General features: G+C 34.1%; 3 protein-coding genes and 1 pseudogene across 3 annotated transcripts in view; 2 read left to right on the forward strand and 2 right to left on the reverse strand.

Annotated features, from left to right (window-relative positions):
• The window catches only part of LOC149797733 (uncharacterized), a 40,006-nt gene extending 16,533 nt beyond the window's left edge, over positions 1 to 23,473 (forward strand). The window contains exons 3-9 of the mRNA XM_089960797.1: positions 7,095 to 7,198; positions 8,333 to 8,467; positions 10,887 to 11,066; positions 12,036 to 12,151; positions 13,091 to 13,226; positions 18,077 to 18,334; positions 19,395 to 23,473. Coding sequence (XP_089816923.1) covers positions 7,095 to 7,198; positions 8,333 to 8,467; positions 10,887 to 11,066; positions 12,036 to 12,151; positions 13,091 to 13,226; positions 18,077 to 18,334; positions 19,395 to 21,187 — 2,722 coding nt within the window. The 3' untranslated portion in view covers positions 21,188 to 23,473. The remainder of the gene's footprint in view (positions 1 to 7,094; positions 7,199 to 8,332; positions 8,468 to 10,886; positions 11,067 to 12,035; positions 12,152 to 13,090; positions 13,227 to 18,076; positions 18,335 to 19,394) is intronic.
• On the forward strand, positions 185 to 4,647 carry LOC149797734 (uncharacterized). The gene is made up of 3 exons (XM_089960171.1): positions 185 to 231; positions 1,065 to 1,191; positions 2,347 to 4,647. Exons 1-3 carry the CDS (start codon positions 185 to 187, stop codon positions 3,001 to 3,003), a joined length of 831 nt encoding a protein of 276 aa, XP_089816297.1. The 3' UTR covers positions 3,004 to 4,647.
• Positions 1,198 to 2,298, reverse strand: LOC149797735 (uncharacterized; annotated as a pseudogene).
• Positions 3,090 to 3,765, reverse strand: LOC149797736 (uncharacterized). Its single transcript, XM_089962677.1, has 2 exons — positions 3,628 to 3,765; positions 3,090 to 3,354 (listed from the first exon to the last, which is right to left on the reverse strand). Exons 1-2 carry the CDS (start codon positions 3,666 to 3,668, stop codon positions 3,090 to 3,092), a joined length of 306 nt encoding a protein of 101 aa, XP_089818803.1. The 5' UTR covers positions 3,669 to 3,765.
• Positions 23,474 to 26,442: the final 2,969 nt, after the last annotated feature.

A 26,442-nucleotide genomic window follows, 5' to 3' on the forward strand; every position in this document is an offset into this window, starting at 1 on the left:
TCATATATGGATGGCCTCTGGAAGCTTTTTGATGTCATTTAAGGTGCAAAGCCTTCACTGAATAGACTTTGCATAAACTATATTACTATTCATTTTTAGAAAAAATGAATATTTATTTTCAGATGAGTAAATTCACTTACATGACTATGCTAACATACAGTATACTAGAATACTAAGCTCACATATGTCAGGAATCTCAGGCAGAATCACTAAAGACAAACAAAAAACACAGTATCTGACATTTTATTTATGTCACGGGGAGGATTTTCTAATTGCAGTTATCAAAATTGTAACTTTGACACGTGTTGTTTGGAAATCTAATAAATAATCTATAAACAGTTCTGGCATTTCACAGAGTGGTGTAAGCAGACTATGTTTCAGATACATGCACCAATAACATTTATTTTACTAATTAATTTGAATGATATCTGAAAAATGTATTGTGGGCATTGCTCCCATGTAGTAGGGATCAGAAAAATGTATTGTGGGCATTGCTCCCTTGTAGTAGGGCTAATTAAGTCCCTACAGAGTTTCAAACTACATAATTTCACCACTGTTCCTGACCAGTTGAGCTGCACAAGCATACGTCAGCAATGGCATGTGCTAAGGGGATCGGAAATAAAACCAGTGCCACTTAACCATGTCGTGGTTGCTAGACCGACGGAGAATAGGAAAAGGAAGCCAGTGGTTTGCCAGACAGATATAAACAAAAAGTATCAATTTAAAATACAAATTATTTACCAACAGAAATACTTGTTTAAAATCTTATTGTAGATAGAGTTAACTATTTATTACTTCCAGATTAAAATAAACACAACAAACAATACAGCTCTAATACTATGTTTTTAGTCATCATGCTGATGCAACATACTTGAATTGATGCATAATACAAAAATATTCATGTAAATGTACAATACAGTATCATAAAATAGAACAAGTAATTTGGTGTGCATTGAGAATATGTGCAAAAAATTATAGATGCTTAAAATAGGCACTGATATGAAGTAAACACAGAAACAACATTGTTTAACACAATTATTTTATTACATTTCTTTTACATTTAGAATACCAAAAGTGGGTGAAAAGGACATTTCTCATCTCTCTAGTCTGAAGGGAACACCCTTAGAGTGCAGAATTGCACCAAACATTCCTAAAGTATCAACACCTCTTGGGTCAATATTATTGTATCAGGTACTTTCCAATCATAGTATATTCAATGTTCATCCATAACAAATACATCTTAAAAAGTGTTGGAAGACAACACACTGTCCATATTTTGTTGGCCCTTTGAAACAAAGATGTAGGAATACAGCGTGATAAAATTTTGTACGTTTTAACTTTACACATTAGAAGTTCTGTATGTTCCCTATGTTTGTCAATTTTATTAGTCATAAATACCTCAGAAGCTGTCATTTGCCTACTTGCCGATGTGAATGGTGGAATGTTTATTTTCAAACCAATTTCATTTATTTCTTTCGCAATGTTAAACCCTTTGTCTACCATTATAGCATCTCCTTTTTTAATATAACCAATTCATTTTATTGTTTTAAGCATATCTTAAAAATCAGATTGTTCTGTGATAGATTTATCCGAAATTGATCCTGTAAATAATTCTGAAACAAACATTACACAACCATTCGGATCACAACCTATCACACTCCTTTAGAGTTGCTGCAGATTTATAATCACTATGTAACTGGCTCTGTAGGCAAAGTGCACTTGGAATTTGAGTTTTAACTTCAGTTCCATCTATAATAATAATGGTAGTGGGAAAATCTTTCCTGTATTCAGATGGCATGTTTTTTATTATATTATCTCTATGTGGCCCAATTGAAAGCTGGCCAAGTTTTAAATACAAAAGATCGAGCCATTTGTTAAACACAACACTAGTTGACTGTGCCAAGAGTCCAAACCGTGTGGCTAAATCTTTTAAACCAAAACCATACCTAAGCCTACATATTGTTAAAAACAGTCCATCTTCCTGGATAAGGCTTTTTGTATCCCTTTGTCCTGGTCCATATTTGACTGGACACTCTATAGGGGCTAGAAAGGCCAATAAAGCTACAAATTTTGTGTATTTGATTCCTGTATAGTATTTAAACAAATTTTTCAGTGTGTTTTCTTTATACTTCACAATTGCTACACCCAGTGTTTATTTCCTGGCAAATATTTTTTTCAGATGTTGAATTTCTGTATCTTTTGATGACATTTAAGTTGAAGGTTTTGTATCTCTCTTGAACTATTTGACAATTTGAGCCTTAGATCTTGATTCTCAGCTGAAACTGTTAACATATCCATTGCTTATATCCCTGAAAAAAATAAAAGTATTTCGTTTCTTCATTTCAGACAAAGTACCTGAGAGAAGCTACACAAATAACTCAGGGCTGTGGTAATACATCTGTGACAAGGGCTTCTCCAGTGTGTTTACCAAATGAGTTCAAACTACTTAATGAGAACACAAAGTGCGTAAATGCATGTGACACTGAGGTACAGACAAGAAATGAGGCCATATCGGATCACTGGTTTCATGAGAGAAAAAACAGACTTACAGCATCTAATTTTGGAAAAGTAATATCAAGGAAATCTAAACGCAGTAAAAAGTTTATTAACAGCTTATTTTCAAAAAATGATGTGAAAGCCAAAGTTCTTGAAAATGGTAAAAGACACGTGAAAACTGCTAAAGAAAAGTATCTTGAATTGTATTCATCTAGGCCATTCCATGTGTGTGGCTTTGTGGTTAATAACAACTTTTCATTTTTGTGTGCCTCACCTGATGGGAAACTTTGTGACAATGGAGTATGTGGAATTGTGGAAATTAAATGTCTCTTCTCTGCCAGAAAAATGACCATTGAAAAAGCATGCAATGATATACCAGATTTCTATTCACAGAAGGAAAAGAAAAGACATAGTTACTATGCACAGATTCAAGGCCAACTTATGGTTACAGGTTGTGAATTTTGTAAATTCATTGTGTACACACAGGAGGATATTTATGTGGAATGAATTAAACCAGACATTCCATTTATGACTTCAATGTTACAAAAGTTGCCTGATTTTACAGAGATTATGCAATTCCATATCTGCAATCTTCAAAATAAGTGATTAAGATACTTACATGGGTTTTCAGTCTGTGCAGACACACCTGACTCAAAGTTCATATGTGGACTGTTCTTACATGGGTTTTCAGTCTGTGCAGACACCCCTGACTCAAAATTCATATCTGGGCTGTTCTTACATGGGTTTTCAGTCTGTGCAGACACCACTGACTCACAGTTCATATCTGGGCTGTTCTTACATAGGTTTTCAGTCTGTGCAGACACCCCTGACTCACAATTCATATCTGGACTGTTCAATCTGTAAGAAATAAATACTTATGCACAATGATGTTAGTCAGCAAGTAGTTTTCATTTTTGTTTATACATATTTATATATAGATGTGTGTGTGTGTTTTAATTGATTGTGAAGTATAAGCAATATAATTGAAACACTTTTCAAACAGTATCAGTTCATTAACTTGCTAGCTTTGCATATTTACTTTAAGATTAATGTCTGAATTTATTCTGAAATTAAACTTGTTAAATTTCATATGTAAAAGATTAATAAAGCTATACATATTCTGTGAGTTACTTGGACCGTATGTAGTTGTGTTTTCTTCCAAATGCAGGCATTTGCGTTTATGTTGACTGGTTTCATTTTGTTGTGAAGAAGCTCTCATCACTGGAAGATTTTTTTGCAGGTTATGTTTGTGAACTGTCAGCTTGAATGGGGTCCGGGTAATTCTCATTTGATCCATTTCCTCCAACAAAGCGTTGAAAAATATGTATATTTACAAAACAATACATTTAATGACAATCAAAAAAGCAAAGTAAATCTGACATTTTATATTTATATCAGCAAAGAAACATTTTATATCTTTATTTTAATTTAGATGTATGGACAATGTAGTCTGAAATAAAGAATTCTTATTCTTATTCATGAGCTAGTCATAACATAAATATATGCTCCATTATACATGCACTGACAACAACCCAAGGTTGCCATGTATAGCCTATGGTGTGCTGAAAAAATGTAGTTAACCCATGATAACAACAACAACAATTACATAAACCAGCCATACAGAATGTGTATTAGATATTTTCTATTTAACATTACTTTCTAGAATACAACATATACTTATTTATCATAGTGGAATCTAAATTGAATTACCTTTGAGCAAACGGCCTTGTGTTGATTTATTATGGCAATATTAAGCTGTTCGTGTGGTTGACCACACGCTTTGATCCATCGTTTAACCTTTTCCAAGTGGCCTTCTTCCAACCTTTCCTGATATCTCTCATATGCATTGCAGGTTCCCCATGCACCTCAAAGCACCATTTTGTCAATATATTGCAAAAATCATGAAAGTCTGTAATGCAGCTGTATTCTCACCACATGTTTGTTTGTTGGTAAAACAATGCGGATGTTACCGTAGCACTGGACGCTCTTATCTGATTGGTCAATATTTGTGGATTTAATTGACTGGTTTGATCTATGCATTGTACCCCTCCCCCCAACAAAATTATTAAGAGAATTAAACCGTTAGATTTAGGAGAATATATGCAAATTTCAGTTCTGTATACCCTACTTAATAAACCTACAGCAAAACTACTATTTCTTTATTATTTTCTGTTTAATAATAATAATAATAATAATAATACAGTGGAACCTGTTTTGAAAGACCACCCCTTCTGCCAAAACATAATGGTCTCTCATGACAGGTGGTCTCTCATAACTGGTCATAACTGTATAATCAACAGATCTATACATGGAGAACCTGGTATCCCAAGACAGGTGGTCTCTCACACAGTGGTCTCTCAAGACAGGTTTTACTGTAATAATAATAATAATAATAATAATCAACATCATCATCATCATCATCATCATCATCATCATAATAATAATAATTTAAAGAGGCTAACATAATTAGCTGAAGAACTAATCTACCTTGAGGCCCTCATGCACAGGAACATCATACATATACATAGCAGCATGTACATGTATAGACAACAATATATTTTCTTTCACCAGATGGATACTAACCCATACATATTGAACCCATATAGTCAATATACATGCAATATGCAATTAGGGACAAAATAGATAAGCAGTATATTTAATAATGCCCAGAGGCATTCATGAATACAAATACAGTTGTTTTTGTTCTCATTTTAACCACATCTCTAAAGCCACAGGATATCTTGGGGTTTGGAAGAAGGAACTAAAGTGGGTATTTCTACTCTCAGCTGCAGTCCTATTCTGGAGCAAAGTTTCAGAGTATTGGAAACTTTTTTTGGAATAATTCCTTGTTTGGGTTGGGAATTTTATAGTCTTTGGTAGACATGGATCGCATGTGGGGAGCATTACCAGGTAGCCTGTACTGGAATAGTGGTTGTATATGTTCAGGAGCACTATTATGGGATATCATGAACATTTATTTGGCTTTTCTCAACCGGATTTGGTTTTTAATATTCTTAACTTATTGCCAGCTAAATTTTCCTTGCTTTCTTTCTGGATTGATATTAGCTCAAATGCTTTTTTTAAATATGTGCTAGTTTTTCTATGTTCTTATCATTTGAATTACCCATACTTTATTACTGTAATCTAAATAGGGTTGTATCTAACTGTTATACAATAGTTTTTCTGTACTTTTCTGGGAGAAATTATATTATCCTACTGAGAATCCATAAACTGGAATTAACTTTTTTCTGATATATTTTACATATTTAGTCCATAACATCTACCAAAACACAATGTACTCTATTTGACAGACCATTTGCAAATTTGTATCTTTCCATGTTAGACTAGTTCATCACTATCAAGAGTTGTTATTTTTTGCCATGTTGAGATTTTAGTTTTACCAGTATTTACCACTATGCCATTGCATGTACACCAGTTGTCCAGTTTGTTTAGTGCATCCTGTAAAGAAATTTCCAGTTCATGCTTTGTGTTTTGGATGCCTGATAATGTCGTGTCCTCTGCAAAGAGATCTGTTGATGAAATTCAGTCCCTTAGTAAGAGTGGTGGGTCATTAATACATAATATAAATAGTAATGGGCCTAGAATTGAGCCTTGTGGGGTTCCATGTCTAATTGTTCCAGATTCAGACAGAACATTGGTTTTGTTGTACGAGTCAAAAAACATTGAAGTATTAGTTACAACTCACAGTTTGACATTTTACTATGTGAGCTGAAGAAAAGCATTAAGTGTTAATTATAACTCACAGTTTGACATTTTGTTAAGTGAGCGGAAGAAAGAAAAAGCATTGCAGACTGTGCGTACATTGAGGTTGCACTTGTGTCATAAATGCACAAAGAAATTCAAAAATCAAAAAACAATAAATGGAAGTGAATTTAAAAACAGAAAAAAGATACATTTCAAAGGAAAATTAAATAATTTTAAGAAATGTCTCCTCATTTATGTAGACCAAATGATTATTGTTGATGCTGTTGTTGCTTTTATTGTTATGTTGGAACTCAAATTTCAGTAAACATGGGAACAATCACATCAACACAATGCTGGCTTGAACCCACATTCGGCGGGTTCTGATGCATTTCTTTTAGAACAACACTCTAACCAGCTCAGTGGTCGACACTTACAACCTCGTCAAAGATTGTTTACTGCTGATGGAGCAAAAGTTGATACTGTGAGTTCGCTTAGTTTAAAAACGTTTGCATTTATCAGCACCTACGACATAATTACTGGATGCTTCTGAGAAGTTCTAAAGGCTATTTTGTTTGTGTTTTCCATGTGAAGCAATACATTCATCAATTTCCCGATGCAGATGATGTCATTGTCGGCAAAAGGGTCAAGACACTGTAAGAAAATATTGTGTTTATGTTATGCTTTAATTGCCCTATCTTAAACTGTACATGTACAGTCATTATGCCTCACTGGTGTATTCATATCGAAGAATTCTATTCATCAAGACCAAATTAGGTCACGGTGGTCTTGTTTAAAATCTCCAGCTTTATGCTGAATTTTTGTTACCCCCTCCCCTCTCTGACACAGATATACATGATGGCACATTATCATAAAACAAACGTCTTTCTTTCCAGAGCCTCGTCAACTTTGTCTTTGTATCAGCATATATATGTCCCATACTTGTGTATGGAAATGACAAAAATCACTGACCACACCTATACCTACTACCTCAAATCTGGTAAGTACCTCATTTTAACTTTTCATATCGGCTTTAATGTTTACTATTTACCTTGAAGAGTCATTTTTGCAGAGGCAATAATGTAAATGAATTCAGCGAAATAATAAATCATCACTGACACAGTGACCTTGCATGTCATCACGCTCCCATTTAAATTTAAAACTATCATCACCATGGTACTGCTGGACAATTTAAAATGGTCACCAGAATATGTTTCTTGTATGTTCAGTTTATACATTATTTTGGTTTGATACAGATATCTTCAGTGGATATAAAATGAAAGTTCCATTGATACAGTTTTCCCCAGACAGGTTAATTGTTACATTAATAATTACTTGCCAGGTGCTTCATGATAACATTTGGCTGTGGGTATGGAATTTTGTTATTTGTTAATACTCTACTATAGTGCATGTATCCAAATAAGATTAGCACTAAGGTTGTTTTTTTTAAAAAGCAACAACATAGGAAGGTTGGGATGTGACACGAATATGCAAGGTAACTGTTCGAAATTTGGGATGACCACCATTGGTGAATACTGTGATGCAAGGTATAGTTGGTCAGATTTCGTAATTAGAAGGAGTCTAAATCAAAAGTTTGAAGTTAATTGTTAAATTATGTTCATTTTTTAAAATTACTTTTAACCAAAATATATGCATCCCTCATGACATTTAAAAATGGGGAATTACCTTTCTTGATGCATACCAATGGAGTTGCAGTGCACCATAGTTTTTAAAAAATTAAAAAACTAAACAAAACAACAAAAGCAGTGTAATATTTATTGCTGACGAGTCAAGGCCTGTTGTATCAAAGTTCAGGTGCAATGCATGTCAAATTTACTAGGATAACATGTTCATTTTCAGATTAGATTGTGGTCTATGACCCAATAACATGGTGTGTCAGAAAGGTATGAGTTACCTGTGGCAGTGGGAATTGTTAATAGAGCATACAACACACACACACTAATGTCAGAAATAAAGGTGGAGACCTACTTGTTGGTTTACTAAAAACCATAGGTGGGTATCATCATGAATGTCATATAAAGGAATCGAGTTGAGTTGATTTAAATGGAATCATGTCAAATAATCTCAACTGAATTGAATTATATGTTACTGTTTTTTATTCATTTCTGCCTAGGAGAAGAGCCTACAGCCAGTTACGAGAGGGTGTACGTCAGAGAGGAGGGTTCTTCTAATACTGCTTCAGCGACACAATCCGAACTATGTCAAGCATCGCCCAATGCTTCGGAGTACCACACGTTAGTTAGATGGGGTAATTAATCAAAATAAAAATCTCTCAAATGCTCCACCAAATCATATTCAGCCAGATACTGCTTTATTTCACGAGAAATATTGGCATGAAGTCTTCTAATTCAGACAACACAAGAAAAATGATGAACAGATTGAAACTTAATATGTGTAAAGTGAGATGTCGGGTTCTGTTGAAGAACTAAGTACTTTGTTTCAATTCAAGATGTCACTAACACATAACTGAAAGTTCTCACTCACAGGTGTTTTTCTCAAAGAATTTTTGTGGTGCATGACGGAGATTGGTGGTGGTGTTTTATTTCGAAAGTCCGGAATCCGTAGCTTTAACCTATAGATTTGAATATGTTCATGTTAGGTGAAAATTGTCAGTTGACTCCACCTACAAGATGAAAATGCCGCTAAATTCTCTGCTGCAGTATATTCATATCAATGAACAGGGCTATGCAAATATTGTGAGTAAATGCTGCCACTCTTTGTATGCTCCACATGTCTTAAAACAAACAAGTCACTTTTTAAGGATTGTATTTATCATTTAAAGTAAAGGAACTATGAGAAAAAATACAGAATAAAAAGGTCATTATCTGAACAAAACTACTTTTGATTGGTTTATAACTGGGGTGACGTCGATGAAAATAAATATGGATAGTACAGAAAACTCTGTTTGAAACATTACTTTGACATTATGGAGAAAAAGCAAGGACACACATTCCCAACATGCGAATTAAATGCACATGATATAAATTTGGGCCTAGAATCTTTATCTTAAATTGTTTTAAGTTGATGCTAATTGCAATCCAGGATCCAATGAGTATCCTACAGAATTTGAAAACTAATAGGAGTTTATTCTATTCAACTCTATGTTTATGATCAGATGCCTTTGAAGTCAGCTGTTTTTATTAAGAGTGCTGCTGTATTGATGCTAGTGCCATAGTAGAGTTTTATTGTTTTCGGATAAGGCCAAGTACAAAATTATACAACGAAGAAAATATATAATAACTAGGGTGGACACGTATTAGTATTATTAGCATAGGGCTATAGTATGGTGGTAAGTCATATAATCATGTACATATGACAGACTATGTACTTAATTACACAGTTTGTAAAGTCTCTTCAGTTAGATCAAAGGCAAAATATATATACTGTGCTGTTTTTTGTTTTTTTACCTTTTCAGGTTTATTTCAAAGTAAACTGAACAAATTAAAAAATTGGGTGTTCGTAATATCACTTTGGAAGAAACTTAAATCTTAATTCTGAGTATTGGTGACATTTAAAAAACAGGATCTCATCTTCAATTTACAGGCAGTCATATAAATAACATTATCTACATGCCCTGTCAACATTTTTGTCTCCCTGTAATTATATGATTATTATTATTTTGTTTCTAATTTCAAAACCTGTTCATGAAGAATGCATGGAGAGACCGTACAAGACAATACTGACAATTATATTTCTATACGTGGTATGATGAAAGTACATTTAACGCGGCCATAATATCTAATTTTAGTTTATTGTAGATTGACGAAATAATAATCATAATAATAATAATAATAATAACAATAATAATAATAAATTATAACAAGGTCCAATTTGTCCTTCTCTTTGCACTGTCTTTCCAGTTGTGACAAGTGGTCACACAATGTTGTAAACCATCTTTCTCTTGCTTCTCGTCAGCTAGAAAATGTTATTATCTTGATTAATGTTTCCAAATTCTCTGTATGCATCTACTAGTGGTACACATTTATATAACAAGGGTATGACCCCATAGCGTCCAACCTTTTTTGGGCATGAGAGATTTAGTGATTTAGTGATGAACCTTTTATGGGTATGTGACACTTACAAGCATAGGGTATGACCCCACTGGGCATGAGAAATTTATTTAGCATAAGGTATGCCCCCACTGGGCATGGGACATTTTTTTAGCATAGGGTATGACCCCACTGGGCATGAGACATTTATTTAGCATAGGGTATGACCCCAATGGGCTTGAGACATTTATTTAGCATAGGGTATGACCCCACTGGGCATAATAAATTTATTTAGCATAGGGTATCCCCCACTGGGCATGAGACATTTTTTTAGCATAGGGTATGACCCCACTGGGCATGAGATATTTATTTAGCATAGGGTATGACCCTATATTGGATTCAAGTTAGAATCTTAGAATTTTCTGGAATTTTTAAAATGAGAACCCCATGACTAGAATGCCATATTTCAAGGACAAATTTTTATTTGAATCATCGTATTTAAATTCCTGAATTTTGAGCTTTAAAATTAGTTTTATGTTTAACAAGTTTGAGAATACCAGGTATGGTCAGATACCTGCCACTGGTGGACAGTATGACACCACAGACAAGGAGATGTTAATTGTTGTCTTCAGATATATAACTGCTCTAGAACATGATTCTCATCTGGGTTTTTTTCAGCTTCACGGGCCTTAGCCACTTTAGAGTGCCCAACAGTCCTTTTAGGGTCCTTTAGTTATTCGTACACTGATGGCAGCACAGGCACATGTGGGAATGGAAATGAGGTGTGGGATGGGTGCACAGACACAAAGTCGATGACCTTCAACTATACAATGTGTTCTACACGAATAGCTTACTCGGGTAAGATAAATGATCAACCATTTGGATAAAAGTCCCTTTATGAAATTAATCAAAATACTAAACAAGCAGAAGATGTGTTTCTACACTGGTTATTTTGGTTCCCAGTTTTGTGATTTTGTTATGTGAAAAGCCGCATGAAATGTACAACCAGTCTGAAAATTTCATAGGACAACCGTGCCATCTAGCTACATAATGATATGATGTTGTAGTTCCTAGTGTATACAAAAATTGTCTTGGTTTGGTGGCATATGGGACAGGATGTGCATTATTTTACAATGGATTTAGATTACCCATATAAGAAATAAATTATAATTTTTGTCACTGACACTTAACTTAAGTATTCTGTTTATGAGTTTGTCATATATTTGGGTTATGCGAGTCAAAGCCATTGACATTGATATATGGAAATAATTTAATCTCAGATTTTGTGCAATTCTCATTGAATATTGTACCTATCAGTGCAAAGAATATTATTGTCCATTATTATTATTATTATTATTATTATTATTAATATTATCCTTTGTTGTTGTTTTTATTATTATTGTTGTTATTATTATTATTGTTCTTTTATTATTATTATTATTAGTGTTCTTTATGCTACTCAGTGATGATTATAGAGAATGAGATACATCACAGTGGTTAAAGAAAATAGTCCTTCCTTAATATGAATTTCCTTGCGTGATTTTGCATTAAGTGTTCAAGATAAGGTGGGCAATCATAAACCATATCTCTTTGCTTATGTTTGAGCCACGTTTAAAATCGACGGTTTTGTGGATTCGGTTCTTCTTGGAAGCTGAACTTGGTTGAAACCTACTGGGAGAATTTAATCATATTTGATGTCATGTTTCAGGGGATGTGTAGATGTCAGGGAGGGTTTAGCATCCTGGATGCATCTGAATGAATCGTATTTGGGTTGTTGAGTGTCACATATACAAAAGCACGAGTACTGATGTATATTTTCTTTTGTAGCAATCGGCACGGTGAGATGTATTGTGTCGTTTACATCAGGAACTTACTCATTTGCTACTGTGTATAATACAGATATCTCTACGGATGAATCTACAACATACCTATTCACCTGCATGGTAAGTACAGAAAGTCAACATTATGATTACACTATGACATTTATTATACTCCAACCCCACCACCCCACCCCAAAACAGCAATAGCATTGTTTTCTATGTGGAAATGGATTACGACAAAAAACCACTTAAAGCGCATCTCAGCTTTCGATAAGTAATTTACCCTTAGCAGTTGGTGACATTGAATCTATGGATGACAATCCCACTGATCTTCACATCGATAAATATTTTGTTCTGATAAATGAGTTGCCTTATTCAGGATATCGTATATTTAACATGAATTATTGCATATTTCTGGCTATGACCCGTGTCTGATCCAGAAATATATCGCTACTGAGTAATAAAGATGGTGAGAGGTCTGTAAGATGTAACCCCATACAATGGCTCAGAGGGTGACGCTCACACAGGCTCACTGATTTTAATCGTTTCAAGGGCGAAACCCCCTCCCAATCTGCCAAAGATATGAAGCAGATAAAAAGATTTCATAATTTCTGATTGGAGTGTTATGTCAAAGACTTTTCGATAATTAGTTCATGCTTTGGTTCTTGTCCTCCCATTGAAATAACGCATCGCCGTATGACAGTCAGACCCGAACACGTGCTTATGGATCACCAATCATTACTATAGATTGCAAAGGCGTGATCTTCTTGTGATATAGATGGACATTGGAAAAGCTTGATGGACATTTAGGCCTAATGTATTTCTCCTATCAAATCCAACCATACAAATTTAAATAGTCATATCTTAAACATGTTTCAACCATTTGTCAGTAAATTTTCAGCATGTGCTAAACTAATTAATATCATGCTGGATACTTTGATTTAAATGATGTACTGTGCTAATGAGCAAGGGCATGGTTATGTTTGATCTGGCGATAGGTCAGTTCAAATTTTCATAGTATCGATTACTACTATTATTATTATTATCATTATTATTACTCAGATGGCAAGTAAATCGGGCTCTAAGGTCTCGGTGTCACTATCGCCAAAAAGCTGTACTCAATCTCAGACACCAGATACAGTGCCAGTTACTGCAACGGGATCTACTCTGGGAGCCAACATGACACTTACGCCATATGGTGAGTTTTTATTTTGTCGCTGTAAAACACAGCTCTGAAACTGTTGTATTATAATTATTAATTTTTATAATATTAATGAGAATTCTTTGAATCTGATGTTGAAGCAGGTCATATAATAATTAAAATTTTCAAGATGACTCCGATAAATCAGCTTTGAAACTTATACTGATGTTAATAAACAGTTTGGTGCTGATGTCGCCAATTTAGCAAATTGTGCAGACAAATGTGCACACAACACCTCAGTATACATTTTAGACTCTTACCATTATTTCTTATGACTCGGAGTTACGGTCATCTGAAGAGTTCATTAAGCAGTATGTACAGAATATTCTGGATCAATCCCCTTATTTGATAACATGTAAATCAATGCGGAATAATACAACCCTACCTTCTGTGGCCATTTCAAATTTAGTGGCTATAGTAAGCTGTTCCATCGGCCACATCACCCAGTCAAATGAACGAGTGGAAGTCTCATCTAACTGGTCATTGTATCGGTTGGAGCAGCTGTATGCAGACACAGAAATCGAAATGGACACAGGAAGTAGGATTGTGGCATTTAACATGGATTTACAAGTTATCAAACAGAAATTGATCCCGTAATATTATGTATATGTCACCAAAAAGCCCAGTCAAATGACCTAAACTGAGAAGCTGTGAGAAATACCGGTACATGTACACTGATGACTTGTTTTTCTGCACCAAGTGCACGATTTAATGAATAGGTGACATTACAATGAAACTGTCTGTTGGTATAGGTATGTATTTATGTGCTCATTTATCTAATTACTTTGAGATGTAAAGAATTTTTCATTATACAATCATAATTAAAATAATTCAACGTAATTGTTAACGATAAATATATTTATTCTTTAGGTTTTAAATAAAACACAAGGTAATAAACGTTTTGTTTTTCCTAGAAACAATTGATTTCAATGTGACCAATTCAAGCCTCTATACATATTTTAGTGTTATTATGAAATGATGAACAGTGTCTCTACAGTTAGTTCAAATGATTGATTTTGTTCCTTTATTGTTCATTGAATGGTCACATCATGAAGTACATAGATGTGTTGAAAGACATTTTCAGAACAAAAAATTACTTCTTGGTCCTGATAATATATGTCTAATGAAATGCTTTATTATATTTACAGTCACATGTGGTAAGTATGTTTATAATTTTACCTATATGCACAAAATTTTGGCATGAAGATAGCATCACTTCTTTGGCATTGCTTATTTAGTGTACAGATTTAAAACTCTCTTCACGATCAATCCTTTCAGCCATTACTAAAAAGTTGAATCTTAAAGCCGACAGGTTGGGGTTGAATGGTTAGTACTGTAATATATATATATGTAATGTGTGTGGTCAAGCAGATGGAGCTCATATAAAAGCCACACACTTACATGTTTTTGGGTGACCTCATGGTGCACGGTGTTTTTGTAACCTAAATGAGAATTATCCCCCATCGCCCTATCTACCCATTTTGGTTCTCCATTCTACCTCTACAGCCAGTAAGTATTGATAGGTCATCAGTCAGGTATCATGCTACATCCACCAGCCACGTCATCCGGAATTTGCTTGAGCCAATCAGAGCCAAAGAAGTAGTGTTTCCCTAGTTCTCTTGACAGCAGTTAAATGTATATTTAGTATAAGCAGCCTTTTCCTTCAACGTGTCAAATCATTCGCCATCATGATTTGGAAGATATTTGTTAACATTCTGTGGATGCATTTAATCTGTGTCTGCATTCGTGGATAAGACCTATGTTTTGCAGTGTTACCATTGCTCATGGCCCACATTGCAGTTATTCATCAGGTTTTTGGTGGTCTATCGCTTTGGTATTAAAAAAGGATAAGCCCAGTTTAGCACTCGTCTGAAGTGTTGACCTCATATAGCAGCTGGACTATAAGAAGAATATAAGATATAGACTTGTTGTCAGTAACAAGAAAGTTTTCTTAATCATTTTAAAATAAGGCAGCTTTTGCATACAATCTTAGGGTTTGGCTTTTGCATACAATCTTAGGGTTTGGCTTTGCATACAATCTTAGGGTTTGGCTTTTGCATACAATCTTAGGGTTTGGCTTTTGCATACAATCTTAGGGCTTGGCTTTGGCTTTGCATACAATCTTAGGGTTTGGCTTTTGCATACAATCTTAGGGTTTGGCTTTTGCATACAATCTTAGGGCTTGGCATTTGCATACAATCTTAGGGTTTGGCTTTGCATACAATCTTAGGGTTTGGCTTTTTCCTACAATCTTAGGGTTTGGTTTTGCAGGACAAATATGTACCAGAATACAAGAATGTTGACTTTGCAAGACTGAGAGAAAAAGATCAATATATATGTCAGAATACATATGGTTGGGATAATATTTTGCGACGTAATTCCTTACCTTTTTCCACACATAATATTGAAAGACTAAGCACACAATACTAAACAATGTAAAGGGTTTCTTTGCTTCATAAAGTATGTTGTCTGTCCTCCAAGCGCATGTCTTCAATAAGAACTTAAGGAATACTCTCTCTGTCTGTCTTTCAGTCTCTCTTAATCTGATACAAACAGATAAGCATGTTGAATTTGTCTGAATTTGCCACCTCTGGAATCACAAAATGTAAAAAGGAATAGCTTTTGTTTATGTTGTCAGCGACCATGCATTTACGAAGTACATCCTAGTGTCAGAACCCCAACAAAATGACCCTGCCGTGATCATTCTCATTGACAACATCATGAAAGAAAACTGAAATTATAATATTCAGAGGATGTAATTTAAGAGAAGCCGCTAGGTTAATTTCATTTGTTAATTAGGAAAAGGTTCAACCTCAGCACGAGCACTCAATTGGTATTTTGAACTAATATTTGACATGAAATTTGCATTTGCACGTAAAAAGTACTAGTGGATGTTAAACTGGCATGATGGCAGTCAAAAGGAGCAACACCTTTTTTCTCAAATTAGAAAACAATATTGTATAAGAGTGATTTAATTCTAAATTTTAGGAGGAAAAAAATAACAGTGAAGAATTATTGCATAGCAGAAGTAGTAAGCAGTCAACGATCTGTTCCTGTATGCATGAAGTAAATAAGAAGTCATCCAAACATATTGAAATCTAAGAAATATTCTTTTAATTGAAGCTGCATTTGAATCTTTATTTAATGAATAAATACTTTAGTTTTCATTTGAGGTAGTACTTCATCACGTAATTCCGTCAGGTGACATATTCTTTCAAATTAAAAACGGCAACCTCACTGATACATCTGAGTTGGTTTTCATAAAAATGACTGAGGATGTTCCTATTGTGATCAGTACTTCTAATACATTGCCCAACTTAAATTCATTGGAATCCTATCTTCAAAATCCACTCAGGTTGTCCAGTATGGGTCCCAGTTATTTTATTTATTGGAATTCTTTATTATTGTTCATTAACAGATCCATAAGACAAAAACGGAAGTATTGTGTCTGCTTCAATACTGTCAACATTTTAGGTAATCTCATGGAATAAGGTCAGGCATGAAAAAGTTACATGTGGATGTTTGTTCTGCCTGGGTTTATTCTGTAAGATTGACATATTTGCTATAGATTTACGTTGTATGATAGAAAATGTTCTAGATATGTAATAAAATTTTATACCGATAGATATGTGTAACAGTAATACTATTTTATTTCACACCTATTTAATCTTATTTGGTTGATATGATGTTCAATACTAACATAACATCCAATCCGTATTTCCATATTACACATTAAGATGCACATGTATAGTAATTTCATACAAGTTCAAATTATAGACAAACATAATTGAACTCTTATAAATCAACATTTACTTTGAATTCCATTCTCTATTACAGCTAAAAATGCAGAAAACATAAATGAGAGAAATCTAATAAATACAAAACCGCCAAAATCATGTTTTGCTGAGTTCAAAGATCGAGCTGTGTGATGGCCTAAAGTAAAAGTCATACAGTTGTGTGTGTGTGCATACCTGCATGCATGTGTGTGTGTGTATATGTCTGATTTGGATGTTTAAAGTAGCCTTAACAATTTTTCAGTCATCACTATGATGTCTGCAGTGTGGCAGTTTATAAGTGACTTCTAGCACTGGAGCATCATGCCACACACACGTAGCATGTCCCATCCGGTCACATTATCGTGACACTAGGCCGACCAGTCCTAACACAAACTTCTTAATGCTGACCGCCATGCAAGGCAGCTGTTAGTACCATTTTTATAAGTCTTGGGTATGACTTAGCTGGGGTTTGAAACCGTGATCTCCTGCATCCGAGATGGATGCTCTGACCACTAGACCACCACACATATGTGCATTTATTGATCTTAAAATAAACAATTTTAAAAAAAAGTTTATACTAATTTTGTTTAATCAAAGTCTAATCAATCCCGATTATTGAATATTCTGCACCACTCTGTTATAAAACTTCCTAGCCAAAATTATAGATTGCTGTGGACTTTACAGTGGTCAAACCTGGTTAGTACAAATGTGTTTCTATATTAGGATCGTCCCTTTCTGCATACAACATAAAATTGCACATTGTTGACATGTCTGTAAGTAATGAAGGAGATAAATGGAGACAAAATATGAATATCTATACAGTCAAATATTTACCCCATGGTCAATCACTCGAAACCATACCTTTAACTTAAACCCTTTTCTCAAGTAATTATCAAGATATATTTTAGAATAAATAAATAAGTAAATAAGCAAATTGTGCATACTTGACACTTGTGTAAATAACAGGGGAGATAAACAATATGGATATCTCAGGAATAAAATATTCAAACCTATATCCTGCAGTTTTAATAAATAAATAAATATGCTTAGATGGTTTCCTGCTTTTTCTAGATCCCACTACCACCACGACGACAAGTACAACGGTCACTACTACCACTACCATAAATACTAGCACTGCAACTACCACGACAACAACAACTACTAGCGGTGGTGGTTCCAGCACCAAGAACACAGTAGTGGACCTCACAATAATCATAGCGGTTAGCGTTGTGGCTGGACTCCTACTTGTAATTTTGATTGCCCTTGCATTTTACATAGCATGCATAAGGAATTCCAAGAAGGCTCGTACAACATCAGCTATTGGATCAGGTACACAAAATGTCCCCAGATAATCATTCACTGTTTTTGTTAAAAAAATAAATGGTCTAATCCCCCATTACGACCACTCTCCTTAAAAATACTTTGCATGTCCACTAGCATGTGAGTTTTCATTCTCTTTGGTGGAGCTGAGGTGGCTCATTGACTAGTGTGCCACATGCGAGACCTAAAGGTTCCAGGCTCCACTCTGTCCAGACCAAACAGGTCTGCCACCTTGTTATGGTGCTTGGCAAGGTACGTTACTCCAATCACATCGGCACATTATATCCTTTCATGTGATGATGGGCCTTTAGACGTGAATCAATCAAGCAAGCAATTGATACTTAGGTGAATTTCGTTTATATATTTACCTGCTTTCAGCATCCGCTTCCTTAACACATTGAATACTCTTCCAACCCTTAACTTGTTATTTAAAAAGGTTGCACAGTATTGATAAGGAATACAATTATAATAATTATAATAATTATTCATGACCTTAAATTTTGAACAACCTGATAGGCAATGGATGGACAAATGAAGGCAAGAACACTCCTGAATACAATACATTTTTCTAGTATATGAAATTAGCTATGGAAGCAGTTTCAAATGCACATTGCATGAATATTCTATCTCAAATCATTTAATTAAACTTCAAAACGCATTTTCATTGACATTAAGCAAATGTTAATATAATGGTCTACAAGTTGGAAAATATGAAGCTTTGAAGAAATGTAATTGTGTCTACAATTTAAGGGATTCTGAGCAAAAATAGTGTACCAATATGTTCAGAATTCAGTTCCAATGTTCTGCGATAGGTGTTACCAATAAAATTAAATTACAATCTTAACAATAATGAAGATAACATGAGTGCATTGTATAATCTGCCTAGAAATTGTAACTTTGTTGTCAGCATTTTCTTTGCAATATGTTTCAAATTACACTTCATTGTATTTTTTTCCATGCAACACTGTTACATTCTAATTTATAATTATTCTTCCTAATGCTTTCCTTATATATGGAGCATCTTTCATATGCTATTAATACTTTTTATGGGGCTTTTTTTCGTACCCAGAAATGCAAAAGAAACAGGAAACCAAAACCTCCAAGAAGTCGTATAAAGCAGAATATGGAAAACATACACCACTTTCTCAGAAGAGTAACTTACCTGATGTGTGTGAGCCCATTCTGGAAGAACATAAATTGAACGGTGTTGTTCGTGCAATGGAAGAAGACAAGTCATATTCCTGTAGTAAGGCATCAGTTGGTGACAAAACCCCCACAAATATTTTATCAAGTCCACAAAATATGATTAGAGTTAAGTCAGCAGATTATCCACTGTCCGAGTTTGAAGACGAATCTCTGCCAGCTACTCCCAGAACACCTCGAAGGGATTCCTCAAATATCATTCCATTTAGGGAAAACCCAAAAGATGTTTCTTCCAAGTCTCAACATGAGCATGAATCTGATGTATCTAAGAATAGTTCACAAGGCGAGAAAGAGAAGAAAGCAATGAGTCTGGTTGGATCTGCACAAAATATCATCTCTGGTCAGATGAGTAAAGATCAGACTAAGGAAAATAAGACATCTATGAAAACGGGTAATAATTCAGAGGTGACAGATAATAGTGTGGAGAAAATAAAGGACCAAGAACGAACATTGTTAGCAAAATCGGTCGAACAAGGAGGACAAAGTCGGCAAGAGATTATGAAGAAGATGGGTAAAGAGTCACCTCTCGTAACAAATGCTGCTACAAAAATTGTGAACGATTTCAAGACAACTGAAAATAGTGTTGACGAGAATAAGAGTAATACTTCCTCCTCAAAAATGAGCAACGAATCAGAGACAGTTGAAAAGAGCGACGAAAATAAAAAGATTGAAATATGCACACCAGGGATGGTTAATGAACCAGCAAACCTCGATCATCAAAAGAGTGCAGATAGTCATGCTACAAATGATGTTTCCGGTGCAAAAAGGTTAGACCCAGTATCTCCAAAAGTTACACAAGCAAAAGAGGTAGATAAAGGACATACATCACAGAATAAAGCTGAAATAGAGCAGATCAATCCACCATCAAAGCAAAACCCAGATTTGAGTGAGGAAGCTGTTATGTCCACGCCTGGTAAAGCAGTATATGCTGTTAACACGGGTCCACAGCGAAAGAAAAATCTGAAAACACCCACAAAGCACAATAAGTCTCACAAGAAAAATGCAAAAAAGAAGAAGACACACAATAAGGAGGCAAAAGGAGATGAACAACTGATTCCATCAAAGGGTGAAGATGGACAAGATAATGCTGTAGATGAGGGAGATAAGGGAGATAATTTTGCAAAAGATGAACATCAACAAATGGAATCAGACAAGAAAGAAGAATCACCATCATCAAATAACCAAGTTCCTCAAGTGGGCGATTTGAACCAAATGAATACAAAGGCACTTTCTCCAGAACCAAAGTCAAGTCCTGAAAATGTGGTACCACTCCTACCATTTCAGCAAGTTCAGGAAAATGTGGATGATTCAGAAGAAGAACACGATCATGTTGAGACTGATAGAACTGGATTTACTACTGATTCAGAGCTTGACTGTGGAAGGACAGAAGAGGAAATTTTCGACGATTCTGTTATTGGGAACTTATTGTCGAGTATTTCTAGTAATGTTTCAGCACCAGGATACAGACTTAATAGTTTGGAGGCTGCATCCATAGCTTCCAGTAAACTGACTCGGACGCCAACGGGGATATCTATCGGACTCATAGGGTACAAGGAGGGAACGGGTTTCTTCCCTGAATTACCTACTCATTACGAAACTGGCCAACCACCGACTAATAGTTTTTTCTTGACGAAAATGAGCATGGATCCTCCTAAGTAAAATAATCTTCCCAAATGAGGCTGTTCTTCTGAGATGATGAAGTTTTCAAGTCCTTATCAAACTTATGAGAAAACAAATTCCCACGGTCTAAATGACACAGTTCAAGTGTCGTGATCATCACATGAAAACCTGAAATACTAGTGATATTTAGATGCAAGGGCATGGAGGAAAAAAAGAGAATTTTATTAGCATGTGGGCTGGGAATCAGTGACAAATTAGAAAATATGCAATCCTATTCATTTTGGAAAACATTATGATGCTATCAGTGACCGAGTGTCTGTGTGAGTGAGAAAGAGAGAGAGGTGGGAGATAGAGACAAAGAGACAGAGAGAGATAGATAATGAATTCGAGTGTGTTGGCACCCTTTTATTTATTTAAGGCATCATAGATAATGTGAGATTAAATGTACTGTTGAGAGATGATTTTCATTTCTTATCATGACATTACACTGAAATCAAGTTGGCTACTTCTTATTCCATATTCCCAATTCAATGAGTAGGTTAGTACTTACTTATTACTGATTCAAAATGCTACAAATTTTAACTCTTCAGGGCAACAGGGTAATCATACTTGTGGGCTCACTTGGACCCCTATAACAGGTTGAGGCGAAATAAGTAGTCTGCCTCAACCAGAGATATACGAGTATATATATATATATATATATATATATATATATATATATATATATATATATATATATATATATATATTGTTATGTATATTTGATTTAATTTATATTTGATTTGATTTAGTTGTTTGTTTGTTAGTTTAAAAAATTTTTTTTTATTCCATTACATGCTATTGTAATGTAATTTTATATACTGGAATTGATATTTTCCAGAAATTCAGTTAATTGTTTCGAAAACCTAATATTTGAACTTTGTATCAGATGCTAACCTAGTTCCTGACTTTGATTCAGAATCAGTAAGAATTGAAGTGAACAACAACTTTTTTAAAATTGTTTTTATTCATTCTTAGTGTGGGATTTGTAGAGTGAAATTGAGGCTGTACTGGGAGTATGTGACTTTAAACATGTACCAAATATTTTGAAATTCTGGTTTTATTGGAGGGTTGACCCTTATCTGGGCATCTGTTTTGCACAGTAACCAGATTTAATAGTATAATTTTGAGAAATAATTTCAGTTGGGCTTTTAAACACTTAGACGTTAAGGTGTTTTTTTGTTGTGACCAATTTGAGTTGAAATTCTGTTTTATGTAATCATTCTTTTCCCTGGGAATATTTAAATGCTCATACAGAATTCTTGGACAAAGACATTTATTGAAATTTTATTCGGAATTCAAACACAAGAACATTATTTTCTGTGGTTCAGCAAAGAACTGTTGACACTTCAGTACTATACTAACTTCAGTATAAATCATCGCCTTCTATTTTTGGATTTTTGTTGGGATTCAAATTTGTTAGAACATTTTATGACTAAGACTTCTAATTTTCAATTCTTGGATTATTTTTGGAATATTTTTTTATTTGATTCTTAAAACCGTAAGTTCTTTTTCTCATTTTTATCTAGGGAAATAAATTATTTGTTAAATATTTATATATTGGTGCCAGCTATACAAGCTGGATACAAAGAGATGACCCATCATATTAAAATTTTATGACGTGAAGTCTTCCTTAAAGTAATTACACCTGAACCCCTCTTTTAGTTTCTAGTAATGGATCAGCTCCAAGAGAAAGAAAAGTTACGAAAAAATTCGTCCAGCCGATTGCGAGAGATTTAAATTCCACATATGGAACATACCCTTCAAAAATGATTTTGACATGGACGTCTGATGGTGTTATTTTTTACCACAAAACAATTAATAAATGTCTCGATGAAGTCTAATCAAAGAAAACTGGGGATCCTACTTGATGCTGGTATGCAGAAAATGTGCATAGTAATCCAATTGTATCAAAAATATGCACCAATTGAACCCCTTCATAGAGGGTTTTGAATTGATCCACTGTTTGTAAGTTTCGAGTTTGGGATCTGCTCCAACATTAGGAAAAATTTTGAGACAATTTGATAACTGATTTTGAGAAATAGGGGGTTAAGTACAAAGAAGGCATAACAAAAGAAAAGGGTAATAAATTCACAAGTCCACGACTGGACCTAAGTAGACCATTCTTTCAACAGTTTGACATGGATCCTTCTACGAGAGTTTCAGTCTTGGGATATGTTAGACCCCAAAAAGAATTACTGACAAAGTACATTTAATGAAGCCTTATAAAATTTCTCAAAAGGCTGTATGCATGTTTTATCAAACTTAATAAAATTGTTAAACAATTGTTTTGGAAATATTTTCTGTCATACGTTTGGAAAGTTTAATGTTTCGTTCATTGGTTCAAAAGATGAATTAATGAACGTTTAATTAAAAGTCTCATTGATATTTGTCTTCCATCTCTATTAGTTGCAGTTTTACTGAGGAAAAAAATGTCTATCACCAGATGCTAGTATTTCACCACATCAGAGTTAGTTTTAGGGTGTTTGTAAACAAGTGACTATAACATTTTTAAAGAGTATGGGAAAATGTGGGAATAAATTGCCTTGTCTTTTCTTGTTGAGACCGTATACACTTGGCACTACAAACTTCATTAGGCTATTTCCTAACTCTTTACGAATCTCAAGAAAACATATCTACAGTCTTACACACTGTATGCTACAAGATAATTAAATGGATCAAACATTTCTGAGGTGGTTTGTACTGGTAAGCAAAATCTTGATGAAATGTGTTTAACTTTTAACATGTTAATCATCTTCTCCCTTGTATTCATTTGTGATAATTATTCTTTGAAATAGACAAAGATTTTTCAAAGTTATGTCCTTTTTTGGTCAAATATCAAGATTATTTCCTATACCATCACGAAGTCGGTATTAAATATTTGAATTATATTATAAATATTACAGAATATGGGATAAAAATCAACACAAATGCCAATAATTCTGTGCAACTAGTTTCACATTTACTGTATGCTTCTTCAGGCACAAAATGTTTTGAAAGAAATGGATGATGTCTTTTTATTTTAAAATAACAATTACACGTACATCGTTTACGTAACGTCATAAATGATATGCATCATCATAAAATTTTTATATGTGTAAGAGGATAAAAAAGATACACGAGTCTCTAATGGAACCTGAATCAGTAAAATAATAAAATAAAATAGAGACAAACAGTCAGACATATAATTATATTGGTATAAGGGATATACAATATATCAATTTTTAAATTGTATATTATATTTTTAGTACAATTTTATACAGTGCATTGGTATTAAGGCCATTAGGATACAAAGTATCTAACTTATGAATTCAGTAACTTTGCTTTATCAGTCTATTTATGTCTCCATGCACAATATCTATTTGGCATAAAAGAAAAACGGAGTAGAGAGTGAGTATTGGAAGTAAAATGTTTTGAAATATTAGGAGAACTGAGGATCGCTATAATTTTTTTATACGAAGTGATGATTATTCATTCTCTTAGAAACTTGTTGAAGTGTTTGTCAAACTTATTGCATGTTAATTTTTTTTTACAGGTTATCAAATAAATCACATCAGTTGATAGGCAGTGTTATAACGTAGAGAAAATACTTCTTTTGTATTGGCAGTACTAAAAGAAGCACTTTCTCTTATGTTTGCACATTGAGAGCACCGATTTCTGTTACATTTAGATGACAAAAAATGTCTTTCTTTAATTATTTTCTGTTTTGTTCTAATTAAAAATTCTTGCAAATTTTTTGGCCTTCAAGCAAGACTTGGTTTATTTTTTGTAAAGTGTTTTTATCTGATAAATTTAGGAGACTCCAGTATTTATTAATTATAAGGTCTGTATTAGATAATGAAGGATTATATTGTATTGTAAAAGGCATTATATTTTTCTCTATTTTACATTCTGCTGTGTTTAAAGCCTCATGTTGAATAAGATTAAGCGCTTTATTCAGCGTTGAATCAATTATATGTGTAGAATAATTTCTATATTGGAAATATGTTTTTAATTCATTCAACAAATTTTGTAATTGACATTTATTTTGTAATTGACAAAAATGATCACTTAACATAAGAAAACAGATGGAAAATGTTAGGGATGAACTGAAGAAGAAACTGGATAAAGAAGTACATCAGAAAACATAATCATCAAAAAATATACTTACGAAGCAGAATGAAAAAGCTGAACAATTTACAAAAGAGTAAAGAAGAAAAAGTCAACAAGTTGCAAAAAATGGAGAACAGCATATAATCCATAAACAACCGAAAAAGAAGCAAAATAATGATATTAGGACTACCTCCTCGTGTGGACACCAAGGCCAAAGAAATCAATGATCTGATAATTGACCTATGTGAAGACTTCAACCTACAGTACATTCCACAATACACATCTTTCTTTCTTCAGAATCAGGATGTCAACCTTAGTCTCTACCACAGAGACAAAATTCATCTAAGCAGAAAAGGAACCTCTCAGCCACTGAGAAATATTAACATGTATGCCCCCATTTTCAAGCACTTTAATGAAGAGTGCTGTCTCTACTGTGGAGAAACTGGGCACATGGCACAGGTATGCCATCATGGCAAACAGATCGAGTGTTTCAGGTGCCATAAATATGGACACAAACAAAGACTTTGTCCATCAATGTATACATATTAGGAAGTTGGCAAAGAGAAGAATGCCAACGCTTCATTTACAAAAAATCTAAATGTACCCAACGGGACTCTTGACTCTAACTATTCAATGGACACTATTGTAGATGCAAATGTAAATGGATTTTCAGGGTTTGTATGTGACTTTGAAGATGCTAATATATATGAACATTTAAATATAGAAATAGGATGTAAGAATGATAAAAGTAGTATGGAGACAATCTCAGTGAGTACCCCATTGCATGATGACATACATATAATTGATATGAAACTAAATACAAAAGGTTTTAACATAGGTCACTTAAATGTACAATGTATCGTGGGAAAGATAGACCAGATTAAGTTAAGGTTGTCTTCCAAGGAAAATAATATACATGTTTTAGGACTCACTGAAACCAAATTAAATGCTAACCACAATGATGATCTATTTCACTGTCAAGGCTACAATAAACAATTACGTAGGGACAGAAAGGCAGCAGGGGGAGTCTTGTATACATTAGGGAAGATGTAAATGTAAAAAGGCGACTTGACTTGGAGTCACATGAAATTGAGAGTATCTGGGTGGAAATTTTTCAAAATAATGCAAAATCTTTCCTAGCTGGTTTCATTTATAGGCCACCA

Source organism: Sinohyriopsis cumingii, chromosome 6, assembly GCF_028554795.1.
Source record: "Sinohyriopsis cumingii isolate HCF-2022 chromosome 6, ASM2855479v2, whole genome shotgun sequence".
Lineage (NCBI taxonomy): Eukaryota > Metazoa > Mollusca > Bivalvia > Unionida > Unionidae > Sinohyriopsis > Sinohyriopsis cumingii.

Excerpts from the sequence above, each read along its gene's own strand:
- LOC149797734 (XM_089960171.1), top strand. The coding sequence starts at position 185 with ATGTCAGGAATCTCAGGCAGAATCACTAAAGACAAACAAAAAACACA. Across the intron at positions 232-1,064 it reads AAAGACAAACAAAAAACACA|AATACCAAAAGTGGGTGAAA; the intron begins GTATCTGACATT and ends TTTTACATTTAG. Across the intron at positions 1,192-2,346 it reads GGTCAATATTATTGTATCAG|ACAAAGTACCTGAGAGAAGC; the intron begins GTACTTTCCAAT and ends TCTTCATTTCAG.
- LOC149797736 (XM_089962677.1), bottom strand. The coding sequence starts at position 3,668 with ATGCCTGCATTTGGAAGAAAACACAACTACATACGGTCCAA. Across the intron at positions 3,355-3,627 it reads CACAACTACATACGGTCCAA|ATTGAACAGTCCAGATATGA; the intron begins GTAACTCACAGA and ends TATTTCTTACAG.